General features: G+C 39.4%; 1 protein-coding gene across 2 annotated transcripts in view; it reads left to right on the top strand.

Annotated features, from left to right (window-relative positions):
• The window catches only part of UBE2E3 (ubiquitin conjugating enzyme E2 E3), a 55,247-nt gene extending 35,622 nt beyond the window's left edge, over window positions 1-19,625 (top strand). For both annotated transcript variants that reach the window (XM_039696825.1, XM_039696834.1), the window contains 3 exons: window positions 14,139-14,271; window positions 15,963-16,110; window positions 17,117-19,625. In XM_039696825.1, the coding sequence (XP_039552759.1) occupies window positions 14,139-14,271; window positions 15,963-16,110; window positions 17,117-17,214 (379 nt within the window). In that variant the 3' untranslated portion in view covers window positions 17,215-19,625. The remainder of the gene's footprint in view (window positions 1-14,138; window positions 14,272-15,962; window positions 16,111-17,116) is intronic.
• The last annotated feature ends 1,435 nt before the right edge of the window (window positions 19,626-21,060 follow it).

Raw genomic sequence — 21,060 nt, 5'->3', positions numbered from 1 at the left:
GTTCGTAGGAAGGCTTCGCATAACCACTAAGTTGATCCAAGAAGCACAGAAATGCCAATCTGCAGAGTATATATAAGGGTTTCGAAAGGAAAAGAGGAACACAAAGAAGCATCATCAAAAATATATCACCATGACACGTTCCACTTCATACTGCTAATTACTTTCTTTATACCTTGAGTGGTTTAACGCCCTGCATAAGGCATGGATTGCTGCATCTTCCATGGCTCAGATGAGTCACTGGTTATTGAGGTCATGCCAGCTGCTGGAGGTCTCTCCAGGGCAGATCTTGAAAGGGAGGTGCAAGTTCTGAAGTGTTTGAAAGGCATGTGAAAGTGTTGTAGACTGACTGCTTCAGAGCATGCTAGGTGATCTATCTTTTAAAAAAGCCACACTCGTAAAATTGCTGTTATAACGACTGAAATTTGTTAACATTTAAAAAAGAAGAAGACTCACATAAGTGTTTAAGGCATTCAGGATAGCTTGGGGAGCCAAGTGCCCTAAAGGAAAATGGTGTGAATCTTTTCTTTGTTTTTAAATATGCAAAAACTTAGGATGGGCTCCTGAAAGCTGCCAAGGATTGCCAAAATTTACAAGGAAAGCTTGTGGAAAAAGTCAGAAATGACTGATAGATCAGTTCAGCATTGACTGTCAGCAGGAGAATAGTACCACATTTTGCAGTACTTCTCTTCATAGAATATATTCTAAACAGTTTTTTACTTTTAGTCTGATTGAAAAAAAACAGTGTTGCTACTTTAGCATTACGCTTTTGACTCCCATGTGGAAGCCCATGTGGGCCTTGAGTTGATCACAGCCGTGTAGCTCAGGAGCAGCACTGCCTTGAATGGATGGGGCTTCTTCCTTTCTCCCAAAGGCACAGAGGATGTAACTTGTAGTAGAAGGGGCCAGTCATTTCCAAGTTTTGCTGCTTGGGCAATGCCAGAAACAGAGGGATTATGTCATTCTGTACCTGCTAAAAGGGCAGCTTCGTGTCATCACAATCTTCCTGGATAGTCATCCACATGTGAACACAGCTAATTCTATGTTTGCCACTTCCTTTTAGTCACAGAGTTTTTTCAGTGAATATTAGTGTTTCCTTCAAAAACCAGCTCAAATTATGATTGTGATTTATGTATCACATGGTTTGGGACGTTGATGTTTCTGAATGGTTTTGACTATCATCTGCTAAGAACCGTATTTTTGGTACTTAAGTTAGTATTTTGGGGAAGGGAGGTAAGATGATGCTTGTAGCAGATGACCTTCAGTCTTCAAGGAGTACAGAGTGTTGTAGGCTTATTACCTAAAATGCATGCACCGAAATACATTTAAAAATGACTGCTGATAAAGGTTACTCATATTTATAGTATGTAATTGACAACATCCACAGGGTAGAATTTGTACAAAATAAAAGTGAAGGTATTGCTTCCAATTTTAGTCATGACAGTCTTTCTGCAGGTGGCATTCAGCAGTCTTCGTGTTTTGCCCAAGGTGAAAACTCTTTTGTCCAAAGAATAAAGCAATGCTGATGTTAAACAGGACATTGCCATTGTACAGCTATCAAAAATCTGTGTGTCACCCATTCCTCTTGGCTCTGGGCATAGGATACATTTCCTACTACGTCCCCTTCCATAGCACAGTAAGAGCGTGGTCAGACATTTGCTTTGCAATCAGCTGCACATACAGAGATGCTGCCAGCTGCTTTCTGTGGTGTTTGAAAGCCCTCCCAATTCTGCCAGCTGGAGGATTCATGTGAATGGGGTCTATATTCCCACTTTGTACAGAATCCATCCAGTTACTTGGTAAGTATCCCTGTGAAATAGGTTGTATGAAACTGACGGTCTCCTGTGTCAGCAGTACTGCAGGAACAGAAACATTCAATCAACTCTTCATCTTTTTCGCTATATCCCCCAAGAGGAGACATTTTAAAATAATTTCCATCCTTCTAAGTTGTCGACTTGAATGCTCAGTGCTCTGCATTGCCACTATCATTTATTTGCAGTAAAATGTTGTGGACGAAGCTGTTGCATCTAAGTAAATGTCTGACTTGGTCCTTGGTTCTCTTTTCATCCCCCTATAAGATTTTATTTTGGGTTATCCTCAATAAGTGGATAGTGGCAGCACTTGAGTGGCCATATGCTTGGCAAAACACAGATAATTTACAACTGTTGTTTGTATTAATTTTTGTTGTTCTGAAGCTATTTTAAAAACACAGCCTAAAGGACTTCTTCCAGAAATAATATGTTTTCACATAAATCTGGAAATGCTCGTATGTCTGCTCAGATCTCTAGAAAAGTGCATTTAGTTCATTAGTTTCATGCTGAAGTGTTAACATTTTAGGTTGTTTTATTAGGAGAGAACAAAGAACTCCTGCCTTGTTGAAAATTTGTTACACAAAATAAGGATGAAGAGGTTCCAAAAGAGCTAATGCTAAGCATTGGAAACTGGATGAAGCTGTGCAGATTGGAAAGATTTCCAAGACATCTGGTAATTAGCTTCCAGTTCTTATGGAGTCCTGCCCTGTGAAAGCTGCTGCTGCTTGGTGAATGGAGAACAGGGGTGAGATGAAGCCTGACTCTGAAAAGCTGGATCTTTGTGTTCACAAATTATCAGTGGCCTATTGAAAGCTTTATGACTTTATGACTACCCCTCTGGAAAACTAACTCCTACCAAAAAAAAGTCCAGCATTTCTCCCATTGCAGGATTGTCTTCTGTTCTGGCATTTGCTTGGCACAGTGGGGAAAGGGAAGAAGCTATCAAAGAGTTCTTTATGGCTTTCTCTGCCTGAGCCAATGTGTCAGTCTGCCCCCAGCAGCTTGCTGTACTCCCCAGTGGCTGCACCACAGCTGGGAGGTGCTGGAGCATGACTGGCTGGTTACTCCCCTGCCCAGCCCAAAATGCCAAAGAGGCTTGGCACTGCTGTTGGAGCTGGCACCCTTCTCCAGGGAAGTAAGGTAGCACGCTCAGGTGCAAGGGACCTGGAGCCAGGCCAGAGCTTGATCCTTTTATTATTATTATTGTTGTTGTTATTATTACTACTACTATTGTTATTTTCCAGCACTGTTGTGGGGGTTTTATTGGGGATTTTTTGGTTTTGTTTTTATTGTTTGTGGGGTTTTTTTTGTTTGTTTGTTTGTTTGATTAAGGAAAATTTAAGCAAGAAAGAAAACTTGCCGTTTGAGTTAGTTTTGTAAGTTGTCTCTTGGGAGCACTTATCTACACCTGGTTAAAGGATAAGGGATGTTTGTGGGGTTTCTGAAGTTCAGATGTATAAACCTTCAAGCACTGAATGGGAATTGCTGAGACCCAGTGCTTTGGTTACTTGTCAGACACTTGGGAGACTGCTTCTGTACCCTGTTCTGCCCCTTACCTGTGCAGGTACTTTCATCAAGTCATTGCCCTGTCATGTTTATTATTCTTTGTGTAAAACAGGATATTGATCTTGTCTTAGATATCTGCAGTAAAAGTAGTCAAAACCAAAATGATATATTTACTACTTCTTTTTTTTAAAAAAAATATTTTACCATCTAAACATCAGCAGGCAGTCCCAGCACACTCACTACTAGTAAAAATGTTTATCTTTTCAGCTCTGAGTCCATTAAGTGCAATGAGCAGACAGCCTGTCTTAAGCTGATTTTATAGCAGTGCACTACTTAAAAATTAGGCATTTGCAGCAGAGAAAGAGTTTGATTGAGATTTGTTATCAGAAAGAAAATTACTTTTCCTAGATTGCAAATGTAAGCCAATGTGTGGTTAATGATGTTCACTAAATTAAACTGACTGAAAATATGAAGGAAATAGAGTTACGTATGAATATATAATATTAGGACATGTTGGAAGAGATTATACTTAATTTGTATATAACCTGATGAATTTTGCTGCAGTAGACATTATCTCCACTGATAAATCATGCTTATAGCTTCAAATAAAAACCATACACAGCGTGAGCCTTTTTTTCTTAAGATCACAGCCATTCCATGTCTGTGTTGTAGCAGTATCTAATTCCTGAATGTGGTGCAACTGGAGCAGCTGCCTGAGCCATTGCAAAGAAGGATTTAGCACCCAGTGTCTGTGCTGTCCATGTGCTTTTGATTTGCCCAGGGTCTGAGCTTCTGTATCTGCTGCAGGCGGTAAAATGACACTTCCCAACAGCTGCCTCGAGTCTGGGCTGTGAGAGAAAATGACTTTTCTCACAATGGATTCCAGCATATCTTAGTCCGGGGGTTCCAGTGGTCCAAGCTCAACAGCAGAATTCCATGGGGGTCACAAATTCCCTAGCTTGTCCTAAGCAGTGGAGTACCCTTAGAGAGGGGTACACTCTCTGCTCCTTACACTACAGCTATATCCACAGAAAATATTTGCTTGGAATATGAAATTATTATTGGTAGAGAAAGCAATAGTTGGATCTGGATTTTCAATAAACAGATTTTACTAGGTGAGGCTTGTTTCACTTAGATGATTATTGACCTTTCTTTCCCCTGAAATTATTATCTTCACATTTTTATTTAGTATAGAACACTTTTGTGGAGCAAAATAAATTCATATCAGACATTGATTTATGTGTATTTTTATGCATGATGCTTTCTCTATTCCTTTGAATTGCTCTGCTTTTGGAACTAAAGTTGGTATTCCCAGGGTATTTTAATGCTTTTTATCCACAAATTACATTTATATATTCTCTGTACCAAGTGTTGCTTCATCTGTCTCCAGTTCTGCATTACACAAAACAGATTCTTATCCTCAGTTGATTTGTTTTGAAACTCTCCAAGCACTCCTATTTAACCAGTGAAGTGGACGTTGTTGGGCTAATGTTTCAGAACCCAAATGGAGCCTGCCCTGTCCTGGTACAGGGCCATATGCCCATAATGTTGGGTCACTCTACAACTCCCATACTAAATGAACATTGTGGAACAGTGTCAGAGAGAGGATCCTGAGCCCTGACTTTATCCCTGCTGTAGTTCTGGAGCTGCACATGCAGAGTGTAATTCCAGCATGTGTTAAGCGAGTTTGGCTTGAGCTGCTGCAGCCCCCACTTTTGCCCTCCTCCCCACTGCAGCAGTTCTTGTGCTGGTGCTGGCATCCAAGCCAGTCTGCAGCCAGCTGCTGCTTCCAGGAGTCTTGGCAGCAGTTGCTGGTAGCTTCTCAACTTGCTCAGCACCACGAAGCAATTAATATCAAATAATAAATGAGATATGTAAAAATTGTCAGCAATGATAAACTTGTCCCCTGCACAGAATGTGAAGCTTGTCATCATTTTGCTCTAAGCAGAGTTTAAAGCTCATAGCCAGAGTTGTGGTGTTCATTTCAGTGAAAAAGAAAAAAAAGTGAAAAGCTCATTTAATCAACCCTCAATGTAGGAAATTCTGTTGGCCAGTGTGGAGACATAACTAAAGACAAACCTTCTAAACATTGAACTGTTGTGCTGAACAAAGTTTTTGAGTTTTGTCTAGTCAGATTCATGCCCCTTCAAAACAGGTAATTAATTCAGCTAGTCCACATGGTAACCCCAAGCACGTCTGGAAAGGAGCTGGACTGGAGAGCGTGTCCATATTGCATGCGAGCTGGAGAAAGACTTGGTGTATGAACTGGGAAAGAACAATTCTTTTTTGAGAAATACAGCCTTTTTCTAGTTACAGAGATTTGCATCAGACTTTTATGGCTTCAAGGTAGGCATCTGACACAGGGAGCTGTGGTACAGCATTTTCTGGTTTGTTATGCTGTACAGTCTGATGTGGAAATAGAGGCAGGAGGAAGAACATATTTAAAGGATTACATTTGGAGAAAGCCTGTGCTAGAGGGTTAGGAAGGCTGGACCAAGAACTGACTTAGATGCTGAAAATACAGGCTTCTTTTAAATGAAAATATTCACTCCTCACTACAGGTTAACTTTTAGGGAGTTAGTATGAAACAGCTCTTAGTACAGAACTGATATACATGCATACTTCTAATGCATAAACCAAGTAGGTGCTTCTTATTCAGAGTGTTAATGTGTGGTAGTGGAGGCAAGGTTATCTGACTGGCTGATCTTGTCTTGACTACTGCGTGGGCAAGCTGAAACTTCTTTGCTGAAGTTGAAAGCTGATTTTTTAGAGGAGGGGGAAATGCTTCTAGCTTTGTTGTTTTGAAGTGATAGAGAAACCAAATCCTGGACATCCTGGAGGTAGAGGAGGAGGTTCCACTGTGGGAGGAGCACCAGGCATGTTGAGTGTTCATCTTCTTGACAAGTGGATACACACACATTTCAGTGAAGATGACTTCTCAGCAATTCTCTCTTTCTTGGTCCTTCATGAAGTTCCTGAATAAATCATGTTCTATAAATTTCACTTTATCCTTTTATGATGTTAGAATCAGATTTTTCCACAACATTAATGCGGTTCACAAGTTTAATCACAGAGTCTGCCTTGGGGCTTGAATTATCGGATGGTGGTGATTCTCTAATTCATCTATGTGCTTTCTGTCTTGAAAAATACTGTTTTTAGATGTTTCTTTCAATTTTTGGAAGAAGGTACCTTCCTTAAAAAATAAAACATAATCTGCAGAGAGGTAGAAGATTTTTTTTTAATACATTGGTCACATTTTTAATACATTTGAAAATGCCTAACAGTTAGGTATTTGGTGTAGCTTGTTAGCTGGGGAATTCATTTGAATAGCTTAGTTAACTTGCAGGCTTACTCTGCTGAAAACTGCCCACTTCTGTTCTTAGGCATGAGTAATTATAAGTTTATGGCATTTTTAAGGCCAGTTGTATTTTTAATTAGGTCTTTTAGTGAAATTGTTTCAACTTCTTTCTTCCTTCATGTGAAAGGTGTGCATAAGGGATGTTGGGAACAATAGGTTTTTCTCTTTGTTGACATTAAAAATGTTATTGAAAATATTGGGAGGAAGTCCTAAACTGGATTTGTCAGTGTCACTTAGCTTTGTGACGTGAAGATTTTGCAGTGAAGGGTGAAGGTGGCTGATGCCTGAAACACGTGGAAGCCCCAGAACAACTGAATGACTTACTAATAATGTAATTTCCTGAGGGTAAGGTGGTGGTCTGGGATTTGGGAGTTGTATGTTGCAGTCATACTCCACAGCACACATCTTCTGGATGTATTTGTGGGTGGACACCTTAAACTAGATACCATGTGATCTCAGGTACCATGTGGTTCTTTCAGTGTGAATTGCTAGAATCAGTATGGAGGCTAAACATACTGAAGAACAAAATATGTGTGTATCCCAAATGAGTTTTGTTTGTGTTAGGGAGTTGAGAAGGATCCTCTCTCACAGAAGAAAAGCAAAATTTTCCATGTTTGCTAAACCCAGGTTCATCAGTAATTTTGACTGGAAGAAAAATGGGGACTGTGTACCCGCTAGATAAATTCCTTCAACGAAAGAAATTCTTTAACTATTTAGCCCTAGTGCAAATTGAGTTTATATCAACAGCAAGAAAATAGTGTTTTGACACTAGCACTACAGGTCTTTTAACAGTGATGAAAGGGATCTGGTCTTTTATTTAATGCTAAATTAAAGCTTTGTTATTATGAACACATGGTGGAGTAGCAGGAAATGTTTCCCTTTACTGACTGTCCTGCTCTGTGTTTTATTAGGTAGTGTGGATAATTTCTCCAGTGTGGGCATATGAGAGGGATTTCTGTGCATATTTCAAGTTAGTTCCTGCTGAACATTTGTTTTATTTTAAATTTCTTCATGCCTATGAGATTTCTGTGTTCAGAAACAACTCACATTTGATAAACTTTTTTGTGTATTGCCTGGGTACAACTCCTCTGTCAGGACCATAGACATAGAAAATCTGATGTGTTTAATTTCATGATTTAAGTTAAGTATTTCTGTTGTAATTTAGCAAATTGTGTTCTGGTATTTAGTTACTTTTTCAAAAGAAAAGTTAAAGGAATTCCGCCTCCATAATTGGCTTGGGTTGTTCTGGAAGATGGGAAGGACCTGCACAGACTTCTAACTGCAGCAAGAAAGGTCCTAGGAAGTAGCAGGAGAAAAGTAATCTAAAGCTGTTGTAGCAATGAACCAATTTAATGGGGCTTTAGGCAGTGGGAAAACTGTCAGCTTTCCAAAATACATTTCTTGGGTTTTCTACATATTACAGCTTTGATGGAATTAGCAAATGATTTGTTACTTAGCTTCCTTTGGTAACAACAGCAATGGCAAGTTTAGCACAGGAGGTTCTAGTGGTGTGAAACATATCTTTTCCTTCAGGGTGATTAATAGCAGATCTGCCCTGGCTGAGTTCCCCTGGTGGTACAGTGTGACCTGAACCAAACACAGCCACGTGGTTACATTTCTAAGCCAGAGCAAGCAAGTAAAGTTCATGCCCTGCTCTGGCTGCAGGAGGGCAAATGACACCTGATTAAGCATGAAGCTAATAATCCATGGATGATTTTGAACGTGTATGGTTTGGCCAAGTTAGTTTAGGCTGGATCAACACTTTGCTTGGAGTAGCCATACTGCTTTTGAGGAGCTCTCAAGTTGCACTTGCTTTGCATTGAACCATGTCCTTGGGCACAAGTCCTGCACTGCTTCACAACCAGCTGAATTATCAGGGGATCCATAAGATAAAAATAGGTTTGGTTTGGTTTTTTTTAATGCTAATTTCTAGATTTCAATCATAAGGACATTATAGACTTTAGGGAGGTAACACAAGGAAAGATTTGTACACTGAACTAGATCCTTATAGCCTCAATTCCACAGAGCCTCTGTAGATCTGCTAGAAGCAGTAAATAACCTTTTCCAGCAAACAAATGTGGGAGGTAGTTCAGTGACAAGTAAAATAGAAACAGTTGTAGATATAAAGAACGCAATAGACAGAAACTTTTTCTTTGTAAAAAATTGCACATAACATATAAACCTTAATAATAGTGAGCACTTTATCAAAATGTGTTTTCTGCACAGTTTTGATGCATTGCTATAGACGGCCCTCATGTGTCCAACCTTAGAAAAATGCTGTAATCCTAAAATTAGGACTATACTTGTAGCTCCTACCAGTGAAACCAGAAATGCTTTCTGTGTCTACAGGATATAGTACCCAGATTCTTTAAGTAGCGGTGCTTAGGCACTGGTACTGATAATATGAGTGCTGAGAATAAGCACTCCAGAGAGCCTTGTAAACAAGGCATTGAAAAATAAAGAAAATGGACATTGTTATCCATGCTTGTCACAGGTCATAGAAGTGAAAGCCACCCACAAACATATGCCTTTTAATTAATGTTCATTTCCTTTCTTGCACTCGACACCAAAACCACAAGAGTGCCTCCACACTGGGAAAAGAGAATTAAGAAAAAAAAAGGATAATGGACAAATTTTCTTCAAAATGTTGAAAATATGAAAGCAAGAAAATATTTTGAGCATTTTCTATTCCCATGCTTGACATTGAAACATAACTATTGCTAAGTGATTTGTGCTCTCTCCAGGCCTCACTGAGCAAGCTTGCACTATATAGAGATCCTTTGGTTGCTTGTGAGATGATTTTTTGTTCTTTAATTGCCAGCAGTATGACAGTGTGTATCTGTAGCTAGATAAAAAGGTAGTGTGCTACTAGATATGGTTGTCTAGCTCTGTTTTAACTCACTTTCTCACTGCATGGAGGGGCGAGGAGGATTTTCTCAAGTGCTGAGCTTAGCATCTTGAGTGAGGAGCCATGTTCCCCATGCTGTTGGTGAAAGGTAGGTGTCACTGGAGAGATGAAACACATTGGTGTTAGGGAGCATTTAGATGTTCCAGGTCTTCTCTCTGTCTTGATTGTCTGGGTAGCCTGAGGGGCAAACATCAGATATCCTGCATGGTAAATATGAATCTCCACCTGTGTGATAAGTTGAAGTTACCTGAGCCTGGGGCATTTTTCTTTCACTGGAAATGAGTTCACCAAGCTCAGAAGCTGAGATGGTGAAGCAGACAGACTCCCTGCAGATGGGGTCTGCATATTTACCTGAATAGTATATGCGGGTGGGATCTGTCACAGCCCCTTTAGTATCTCGTGGTGTCGCACTGAACTAGATAATTCAACAGCTTTAGCTGAGACAGTGGTGTCCAAAACAGAGACTTTTGTCCTGGTAACATCCTGAGTGTCTTTCTTCCAGCAGGATTTGTAAAAGTCAATTTCCAAAGCTGTGTTGAAGATTTTGTAGAACTTCACTATACTGTAGCATTATGAAGTGGATTTTTCAAGCACAAGGTTGTGGAACATGCTTGAGGGCATTTTTCTTTCTTTACTTTGTGCTTTCAGTTGAAATAAGAAAAATCAAAAGAGATGTCTTATCCCTCTCTTAAAGCACTGTCTTCACTTACACTGCTGTAAAAATTACACAGTGACAGAGTTGTGGCTGAGCAGTCTGTAAAGAACTTACAAGAGTTTTACTTTGGCTGAATCTCATTTTGAAATCAACGTTGGGAAGGATGGAGGAAGGTCTTTCCTTACATCATTCTCACCCTAGGTGCCCCATTTGGTTTGTTAGCTGCTGCCTTTGTAATAATGAGTAGAGATCTTTTCCAACCTTTACAGTTCTATGATTCTGCCTGCTTGGGTATCACACCTGAGGGTGGAGACTTTGAGAGGAGAATGTGAAAAAATATTCCACCACTTAACCCTGTGCCATGTAGACACCTCTGGTGGATTTTTGAGATGTAGAGCAGCAGACCTTTAGTTCTATGATACCAATGACATTTCTCATAAGGCTTTTAGAGTCTGAAAGACTTCACTGCTGAAAGCAAAAACAAGGACACCCACCCCCAGTTGTATGTTGTTACAGACCCATATTCTATATCATAATAAAGCATAACACAGAGTTAACATCAAATTTAGCCAAATAACATTTTCTTTCATCCTTTTTCTTCTCCATTAGCACAGTTTTGGTACTAAGAAATTGTGTTCTGTTGCCAGATTTAGAGCCTTGTGTTTTAGAGAAGGGCTGTTGACAGCAGTGCATTTAGTAAATGCAGAAAGCAAAATGCTACCAGTAACATTGTAGATAGGAAATCTCTTGTCCTAGTTTCTTGTCCTGCATTTAGTTCCATATGGGCTGCTTCAATGCATTTTGATTTAATAAGCTGCAATAAAAGCTGAACTTGGATTTCTGTAACCACTGCAATGGGAGTCTAAGAGGCTTCTTGCGGGTCTGAATGCCGCTGCATCCGCATGAATGCTCTTAACACTGTTCTGGAAAAGCTGTCCTTCATCTTCGGGAAACTTGAGAGCCAGGGTTCAGCAGAGTTAGGTTTGACAGACCTGCTGTGAACCCATGGGCCCCTCAAGTTTAACCTCATGTCTTTTCAAATTTACCATCTGAAGTCACACTTGTAAATTAAATCTGTTCCATGAACTAGCTTGGTTACAGCATGGTCATAAATCCTTTGTCTTATCTGAATCAGGTATATATCCCTCAGTGAAGTGGCATAATGAATATTTGCTTAGGAAGCAGATGCAGCCAGTTAACTCTAATTTATTTTTTAAAAAGCAATCCATCTTTAATGTGTGAAGTAAACCCCCCTAATCTTGCAAATAATATTTTGTCATTTCAATTAAATTGCTTTGTTATTTTGTCTGAGATTTTTCAGCCCATATTGTAAAAAAATTAATCAAGTGGATTTTTTATTGAGAATGAAGTATTGGTGCCTTTACTGAATTTATGATGTTCTGAAGCTAATTTAGGAGGACAGCAGGCTGTTAGCAATGGGCTGCACTTGTATGCTCTGTAGCCAAAATACTGAAGTTGTCATTTGGACCTGTTGCTCCACCAAGATTTTGTGTTTTGTGGCTACCAGCTCATGGATGCCCTAGCTCTGACTTGGTAAGTGATTACCAGAGAGTTTGACCCTGGACTGGTGCTGCACTTGATCATGACTGATTCATTGGGCTGAAACATGTCACTGATTTGATACATCAATTTCATTAATTTGATTGAAATGTGTCCAGCCATTGGCGGTGTATGAAAGAAAGGTACCTGACATGCAAGGCAAGAGCACTAACCTCTGCATTAAACTATAAAGCAGTCATTAGGTCATCTTATACTGAAATTGATTTGATCCACAGAAATTTGGTTTTCAAGCACAATACTAATTAGCTGTAAGCTTGATGAATGTCAAGAATTAATTGAAACATTTCAGTGCCCTGTGTGGGTTTTAAATGTTGTCGTTATTGCCCCAATATTTTCAGTTCTTACACTAATTGGTTTTTAGGGAGCGTGAATAAAATTATCTTCTGGAGTGACTGATGGTACAAATGGTTCATTGTATTACCAAAAATGGACCTGTTTGCTTCTAGATTTCCCTTTTTTTCCCCTTAAAATGTATGTAGTATTTTCCTTCCACTTTTATGTATGCATTGCAAATAGAAAGTAGGATTTTACATCCAAACGTTATTTTTGACAGCACCTGTAGGGTTTTTTCCCTAGCTGTGCTCTGGAGGCCAGCACTCTATTGTTACCTGCTTTCATTTTGGCAACAGGAAAATAGCTACAGCTTCATAAAATAATCTAGTTAGCTTAATAAAATAATTTTTTGTTTTTAATTAACTAGGATGTCATCCAAATTCCATTATTTGTCCTGTTTGTGAAAGAACTGCAACATTTGGTACATGAAATGTCTACAAGATAAAAAGCATCTTGGAAAATTATGAATTGAAAGTGAATTCTTAATCAAAATTAGCATTTTTTTTCTCAAATATGATCTTAATGTAAAAATAGCTACATTTTGGCAGGGGGAGGATTGCAGATCCATAGTGCAGACTGCTCACATTCCTCGTCTCGGATGAATATCTCCATGTTTGACTACCTCGTAAGGATGGATGTCCAACATGTTGTGTTACAGACTGCAAACGTATCTGTGACAAATATGTGAGGTGACATGACATAGGAAAAGCCTTCTATTTGTAGGGAGTTTCCTCTGTGTGTCGAGCAGTTCCAGAAACCACCAATTCCCAGGCTCCAGTGGGGTGCCATGCGCTGTCACTCGCTTCATGTGCGATTCACGTGTGGCAGTCCTCGGGGCCTGTTCCTGGGCACCACAGAGGGAGAAGGATGGGGCTGCTTCAGCATGTCTGGGAAATGGAGGTGGTGCCTGGGAAACTGCCCAGGTGGGGAAAACTGAAAGGATCTCTTACAGTGCTGTGTTATTGGCTTATCTGCATAAATGTGATCAAGCCACTGTGTCTGCATGAGTTCAGTGCTGTTGCTCTCCATAACAGTCAGTTCAATAAGTTTGGCTCTCAGCAGGGTGGGTTCAGGACCTTTTGTGGAAGGTTAGGTTAATATTTATCCAGGCTTGCTGAAGATTTGATTTTTTTGGTGATTGTTCCTTTGGGGGCAAGGTGGAGGGGTTTATTGTTTGGTTAGGGGTTTTTCTGAGGATGTTAGATGATTACTGTGTGATAATAGCATTAGTGACAGCTCAGAAGTTGAGAAAATGCTGGGTCATTATCCATTCTTTCAAACCTTTAATAATTAATTATACAGTAACCCTTCTCCTAGTGAGAAATGCATTCTTAAAATAAAATATTTTTGGCTCGTTGTCTCATTGCTGATTGCCCAGAGGCATAACACAAATATATCCTGAAGAAACAGTTATTTGGAATGACTGCTGCAAGAAGCTCAATTCCACGTTACTTGATTCTCTCACCCTTCCCCAGTTTTGCTGCCCAAGGGTATAACATTTCACTCTAGCCTAGGAAACAAGTAGCAATAAATGTGTATCAATATACTTGAAAGCTACGTTTTTTATGAAGGTGTGATCTGTTAAATGCTCGGAGAAGATGAATGTGGTCAAGGTGTAAAACTCCTTTTGTTTCTGAATATGATGGCTTGGAAAGGGTGGTGTAGAAAAGGTGATGAAATGATGTGGAAACTCAGAGCAATGACATACTCAAGAAAATAGATCTGAGGATATGTTTTGGACAGTGAAAAACCAGTAGTGCATGGTCATTCCGTTTCATTGCTGTATCTTCAAAGGGACAGCAGAGTACCCAGCTTTTGTGCCAGTTTAAAACACCTAGTCCACTGAAATCAGCTGGAAATTGGGCAGGTGTTAAAAATAACAAAATGGTTTTTATTCAGTAAATGAATGCTGAAGGAAATCCATAAAATGCCTCTCTCAAAGGTAACATCTGACTCTTTCTTTCCCTCTCCTCTTCTTTCTTTACACAGTGCCGGTCCTAAAGGAGATAACATTTATGAATGGAGATCTACTATACTTGGACCTCCAGGTTCTGTATATGAAGGAGGCGTTTTCTTCCTGGATATCACATTTTCATCTGACTATCCATTCAAGCCACCAAAGGTAAGAGTAAGGTTTTGTACTGTGCTTATCATTTTTTCATGTGAGAAGAATGTAGCTTGCAGCCAAGTGACTGCACATCACTTTATGAATATCAAATTTGTTTATGCTGTCTTGAAAACCACAAGGTCCAAAATCTTGGCTTGCAGTCTCAGAAAAATCCCATCTAATTTACTTCCTGATTACCACTGTCAGTACTGATTTCCAGACTTCACCAAGTGTTAGATGAGATGATAGTTCTGATCAACAGGTGAGATTCAAGAAATTTTAGTTCTAGTAGAAGACAACACAAGACCGTCTTGTTTCCTTCTTGTCATTCTAGCTACTAAAATATATGCATAATAGTTTTTCCTGTTATGAGCCAGTTTCTGTAATAAATATTATCAGTAATTTTTTAAAAAATAAGAAAAAGCTAAAATAATGTAGAAAACTGGAACGTTATACTATATTGTGACTGAAAATTGGGTAAATTAATGTGATGAATTTCCATTATTTTAAAATGTCTGTTTACTGCTGCTAAAATCAGCAATCTTGTTTGATAATGTTTCTGAGCAAAAGCTCTTTTTATTAAATTAAACTAATCTTAAATTAAAATGTCAATTCCTTGCTCAGAAATAGCATGGACACCTAATAAATGGTAATTTACTAATGGATATGAAAGAATTTAAAGGTCATTCCCTTTTCCCCTCCCTTACTGTCAAATTACAGCTCTTCACCAAGTCACCAGAAAAGACACTGCAAAACTCTCATGACTGAATACATTTTACCACACAAGATTTTCTACGACTTACACCTTGGGGGCCATAATTATGTTACTATAAATTGAATACCTTCTTTCATTGCTAGAATGATTGCAACTAAAAGGATATACACTCTGTATTAATATGTTCTGAATTACGAATGTTATACTGAAGTGGTGCACAGTTTTTGACAGATTCCTCATTCAAATCTTGTAGATTTTTTTTGAGCATGATAGTTTTTAAATTTTCAGGATATATTGTGGATTCCACTCCCTCCAATCAGTATGAAAAAGAAAAATTTCCATATGTTCTTGTGCTTTGTATAATTAAAGCAGTTACATATTTCTCACTTCTTATTTGTGCAGAATGTTCAAATGCTCTATCCATATTAATCTGAAGTAATTTAAGGATGGATTTAGTTAGTGTAATAGCATTGTTTTGGCTGTATATTATATTCTGCCTAATGAAGGTAAGGACAAATATTTCATTGTTAATTTAACAAGACTAATTTTCATGGTCTGTATTTAGGCTTTTGAAAGAAAGAAAAAGATCAGCTAATACTGCACATGCAGACAAATTCTGTGTACTTCTTCACCTTCAGAAACTACAGTAAAGTTACATTTGTGATTAGAATGTTCCTGACGTGTGGTATGTTCATTAAATAGCTACCATACTGTAAAGTAGGTCCTTATTTTTGTGGGTACCGTACAGAGAGCCAGTGTGAAAGCAGTTTATGCCCCTAATCTCATCATGGTAGGTTTCTTAAAGGCAGCCCAGGCTACAGAAAATAGTCACTCTTCTGTTGAACAATTGTGATTTGGAAACCAAGCAGAGAGAAGCTGCATCTGCAGAAGCTCTGCAGAGCTGGGAATCCCACAGGCTGCTTGGAGCCAAGGGGCACCATCCCTGGGCAGCACTGAATGACTCTCTCTGTCTCTTATGCTGTGATTTCAGGTTACTTTCCGCACCAGAATTTACCACTGCAACATCAACAGTCAGGGAGTCATCTGTCTGGATATCCTGAAAGACAACTGGAGCCCTGCTTTGACTATTTCAAAGGTTCTGCTGTCTATTTGTTCACTTCTGACAGACTGCAACCCAGGTAAGGAGTTGATAGTTCACTGAGAGACTCTCAGTCATTTGACTTAGTTGCCATGGAGTGTAATTTGTATATTTGATTGCATGCAGATTAAATAAAATTTAATATTTATTTTAATTTGCGATGAAGCACTCCATATTGGATGTGGTCCTTCTTTTAATGATGTTTTTCACTCCCATGACACAAAGAAAGTAAATAGCACTAAGTTCTTTTTTTTTCCAAGATATGATGGAGAAAATAAGCTGATGTCATTGAAGGTCTGTATTGAAGGAGGTCCAGCAAATGAGTGTTCAGTCCAGGAAAGGAGCAACATTCTCCTGAGTTATAAATCCTGCATGTCGGAAGAGGCTGCAGGAAGTCTCTTAAGACAGCAGTTGAAAGGCTTAATCTTGCAAATGTGAGGGAGGTGATGTTCAGAGAGAACTCTCCCTCTTTCAAAGACACTTCCTGGATCCTGTGGGGAGGGGAGGAGCAGCAACTGTGTGACCAGTGTCATTAGGCAATGGATGCTAATTGCCTGCGGTCAGGGCAGGAACTGAGCAATAGTGCTAAGGGACCGTTCATTTACAGAAAGTGGTCACTGTTAGGGAGAAATGGATCAGCCTCTTGGGTACAAAGGCTGGATGGCTCCTGAAGGGCCCCCCTCGGTGTGTCCTGCAGCCCTAATGCTCTAACTCACTCTAGTCATGCACACCTCCCTGACCGGAGGGTGCCAGGCAGCACTGCTGAACTGTCCTGCAGGCAAAGGGCTGAAAGCAGAGCACCTGCCCGAGGCAAGATGCATTCATATGCAGATAACCACAATAGATTTTTCCTGTTTTCTTTTTCTGTTTGTTGTGCTTTGTTCATGTGTGCTTTCTTGAAAATCTCTTACATGATAAGAGCTCCACTATATTTGTGGTCTAAACTATATTTTGGAATGGAAGCTGTGTTTTAAACGATGTTTTTACTTGGGGTTTTTTGTTACTTGTGGGATGGATTGTGATGCATTTTCTCATGCCTTTTGCAGCTGACCCTCTGGTTGGAAGCATAGCCACTCAATACCTGACCAACAGAGCAGAACATGACAGGATAGCCAGACAGTGGACCAAGAGATATGCAACATAAATGACAAACTACTTGTGCAGTGTGAAGGTGCAGAAGGCAACTTTGCAGTGTGCAACAAATCTTTATAGCCTTTACAATACGGACTTCTGTGTATATGTTATACTGATTCTACTCTGCTTTTATCCTTTTGAAGACTGGGATACTGCCCCCCAAAAAGGTAAATGCTATCAAGAGTAGAAGTTTGTAGCTGTAGATTAGTTATGTTTAAAATGCCTACTTGCAAGTCTTGCTTCTTTGGGATATCAAAATGTATTTTGTGATGTACTAAGGATACTGTTCCTGAAGTCAACCAAATATTATAGTGCATTTTAGCCTAATTCATTATCTGTATGAAGTTATTAAAGGTAGCTGTAGATTACTAGGAATTATGTCATTTGTATTAAACCCAGATCTATTTCCAATATGTGGTACATGCTGTTGTGGAAACTGTTTTAACTTTTACCTTTGTCAGTTTGTAATGAAAGGATTTCCTTTTTCCCTTTGTAGCTCAGAGAGCACCCAGTGTATCATCTCAAACACAATAAACATGTTCCCCAAGGAGTAGTTTCTTTGTTTTCCTATTTTAAATTAATATTTTAATAAATTTAGTTATAGTAACAAGGCAAGGCCAATGTATCACAGATCCCTGTGGATAATTTTTAAATTAATATACATAAGCAAAGACTTGCTATTAAATGTTTAATGCACACCTGTGGATTAAGTTTCCCTGGTTTGTTTTTAACAGAAGAAGTGAAATTTCTAAAATTCTCTGAAATTTAATACTTTTCAGCTCTTTCTCAAGTTGAAATTATCACATTTCATATCCTTACTCCAGAAGTTAATGTAGCTGGTTGCTTCAGGGCCAGTCCTGCTGTCAGAACAGGCTGCCTCAGTCTTGCTACAAAGGTTTTTTGCAGGAGGATGGCCAAGTTAGAGATAGTCTGGTGCTTTTTTTCTGAGTAAAGCAAGTTGGACTTGCTGACCTAGAGAACTGAGTTATCCATTGAAAAAGGTCTTCCAAAGCATGATTGAACACTGTATCATCTACCCAGAAAAGAGAGGAGTACAATGAATTTAATCAGATTTATATGACATAAAAACAGTTGTGGGGGATATAACCTTTCTTAGTAAAAATGAAATCTGTAAAAGTGTTTTAGACTACCTTTTCCCCCCTTCACTTCCTGCCTTGGAAATTTTGTAACATCTGTAAGTACAAAAATACAGCTTTATAGTACAGTTTAAAAGGTAGAGTCACTAATAGTTTTATAATTTAAGCTTTTATAGTTTGCCAGTCACAGTGTTGATTATAAAAAAAAAGACACTTGATTCCTTTAAATGATTTTTAAAATTACACTTAATTTTAAATTTTGCAGTCTCCCTTACTACCTGGTGTTTTTGGAGATAATGTAGCACTTGCATCAATAAGATGCTCTGCTCATTTAATATATGAAAGCTGAATGTTAAGTTTAAATATTAAATCAATACAAAAAATACTAAAGATTTAGATCTAAAATTAACCATTACTATACAGGTCCCTGGTTTTTGTATCACATAACCTTTGACCATGAATTGTCCACCCTACTTTAAATATTTCTACAGATGCCTGAAGGTGGCTTGAAGAACTGTGTATCCCATATATCTCAACCTAGAAGCCAATCTCTCTTGGTAGCTACAAGATAGCTTTAGAGTTCAGGTTAAGAAGTGCAAAAGGGAATGAGAAACGGGATCTGGCAGGTGAATATGCCTAAGTCAGGTAACAGACTAATGCCAGGAGATGAAGTGCTGGAAATCACTGCTGAAGGTGACCAGAATTTCTTGTCATGTCATTGGATGTGTGAGAAATAGCACAGATTGGCAAAGAAACAAGGGGCTATCACATCTGGGCTGCACGTCTGAAGTCTGCTCCCTGCTGACCATTAGTGCACTCGTGGGCCACAGCGTGCTCCTACACCACTCCAGTGACCTTCCAGGGGAGAGCAAGCTATGGAGTTCATGCACTAACTGTGTTGCCTACAGAATTTACAGATATTTATATCATAAAATATTCTGCTATAAAAATACAGGTTTTAATTCTAATTTTAATGTATTTTGGGTTTGTATCGTACCTACAACTTCAGACACCTAGGTGTACAAATGGGATGCCTTGTTAGTGTTGCCCCATCTTGCCTTCCTTGCAATTGGATCCTTTACACTGAATTCCCATCCTCTTTTTTTTCTTTTTTTTGTTGGTTTGTCATGATTCTGTTCTTTTTTAATGTAGATTTTTTTTTGTGTGTAAATTTTATATTTACGGAAGTAAAGGTTGTTTTTGTGTAAACATTTAAACTTTAAAAGAAAAAGAAAAGAAGCTAATTTTGTTTCTCAAGTTCTCTCTGCTAAACCATGCAGTAGAAAGAAATTTGTATTGTTAAATAAATCAATTAGTTGTTAAATGAGAATGTGTGTCTGTTTTCATGGGGAGGGAAGAAACCCCTGCTGGAAATATATCCAAAGCACTGGTTGCAAACAGCATCTGGTGTTTCAAACTATTTCCTTCCTGGCTGTGCTGGGGTGAATACTGTATGCTACCAAAGAATAGCACTGATCCTCTTTTACAGTTTTAAGAAGATAGAACAGAAAATTATCACCAATCACTGGGCTCTGTGTTTGGGAAACAGTGAACTGAAATGACATTTTTGTGTGAAGCTGATGATACTGTGCATGCCCTCTTCTTCTCCAACTTGGATGGGCTTTTCTTTTTCTGTTCTCTTTGGGATTTGAATGTGGAATGCGTGCATCTGGCTGGGAAGCTGCCCAAACTGGGCTCCATGATGACCTGGCATAAAGAGATGTGGTGTGGAAACCAGCAGTCCCAGTCTGTGACACACCTGAGGAATACAGAGGGGTAAGCACCTCTTCAGCTGAGCTGGTGGCTACATTCAGAGCAAATGAGAAGGGATAGGTAAATGTGTTTAAAAAATAAAAATACTGCACACAGTGGAGAGGCTAATAAATGTCAGCCTTGTTGTTTCTGCACTAACATGTTCTTGATATCTCAGTGATGTGTGGTGTGCCTGACATGGAGACAATCTCACTAATCAGTGCTGAGTAGTGATCATTCCAAGTCTATAGCCAGGAAGGTACAGGAACGGAGTCATAGAAAGCAAGACCAGAGGGCAGCCCAAGCCATGGGCCAGGCTTGTGCAGCCTTGTAAGGAAAGCAACTGCACCAGATCTGGGGTTCATGCTCTGCTCCCTCCCTACTCTTTGGGGGAAAAGGAAACTCTTTCAGGCTTTGTGGTACACCAGTTCCTGCTCTGTACCAGCTTATTTTTGGCCATTAGTATTGCTGAAAATGAGACCAAGCTTCTTCCTTTTTTCACCTTCACGTGTGAGAACCAGATTTGTGGCCTCTCTGAGGTGTTCTCACATGCCTGCACCATGACAGGAAAGCTGCAGAGCTGAAGGGCTTTGCGGTGGCTGGGTGCAGTTCTGAGCCACAGTGCAGCCCTGGCTGCACAGCTTCCCCAGGGCCCTGCCCGAGTCCCCTCAGTGCTGGAGGGAAGAAAGCTTCACGGCAGCTTCTACAAAAAGCTCATGGCCTTGTGCCTCAGGGGTTTTGTCTGCGTGGGCAGAAGCAGCAAAGGAAGGACTCCTGACTCCAGGCAGAAGAGGGAATTCCACCTTGCCTGCATTTTCTTCAGCAAAAATCATCAATGTATACTTCTGTGGGAGAAGGAAGGCTTGTGCAGGAATCCTGGACTAAAGCAGTTGCAAAGGACAATGACAGTAGTGTGACTAAAGTGTCATTTGACTCAGCCATAAACCAGCATTGTATTTTGGCAGCCTGTGCCAAAATAGCCAGGGAAACAGATACATTTGAGAACT

Source organism: Passer montanus, unplaced genomic scaffold, assembly GCF_014805655.1.
Source record: "Passer montanus isolate IOZ18808 unplaced genomic scaffold, ASM1480565v1 scaffold1, whole genome shotgun sequence".
Classification (NCBI taxonomy): Eukaryota; Metazoa; Chordata; class Aves; order Passeriformes; family Passeridae; genus Passer; species Passer montanus.
This window is presented reverse-complemented; position numbering and strand designations above follow the sequence as displayed.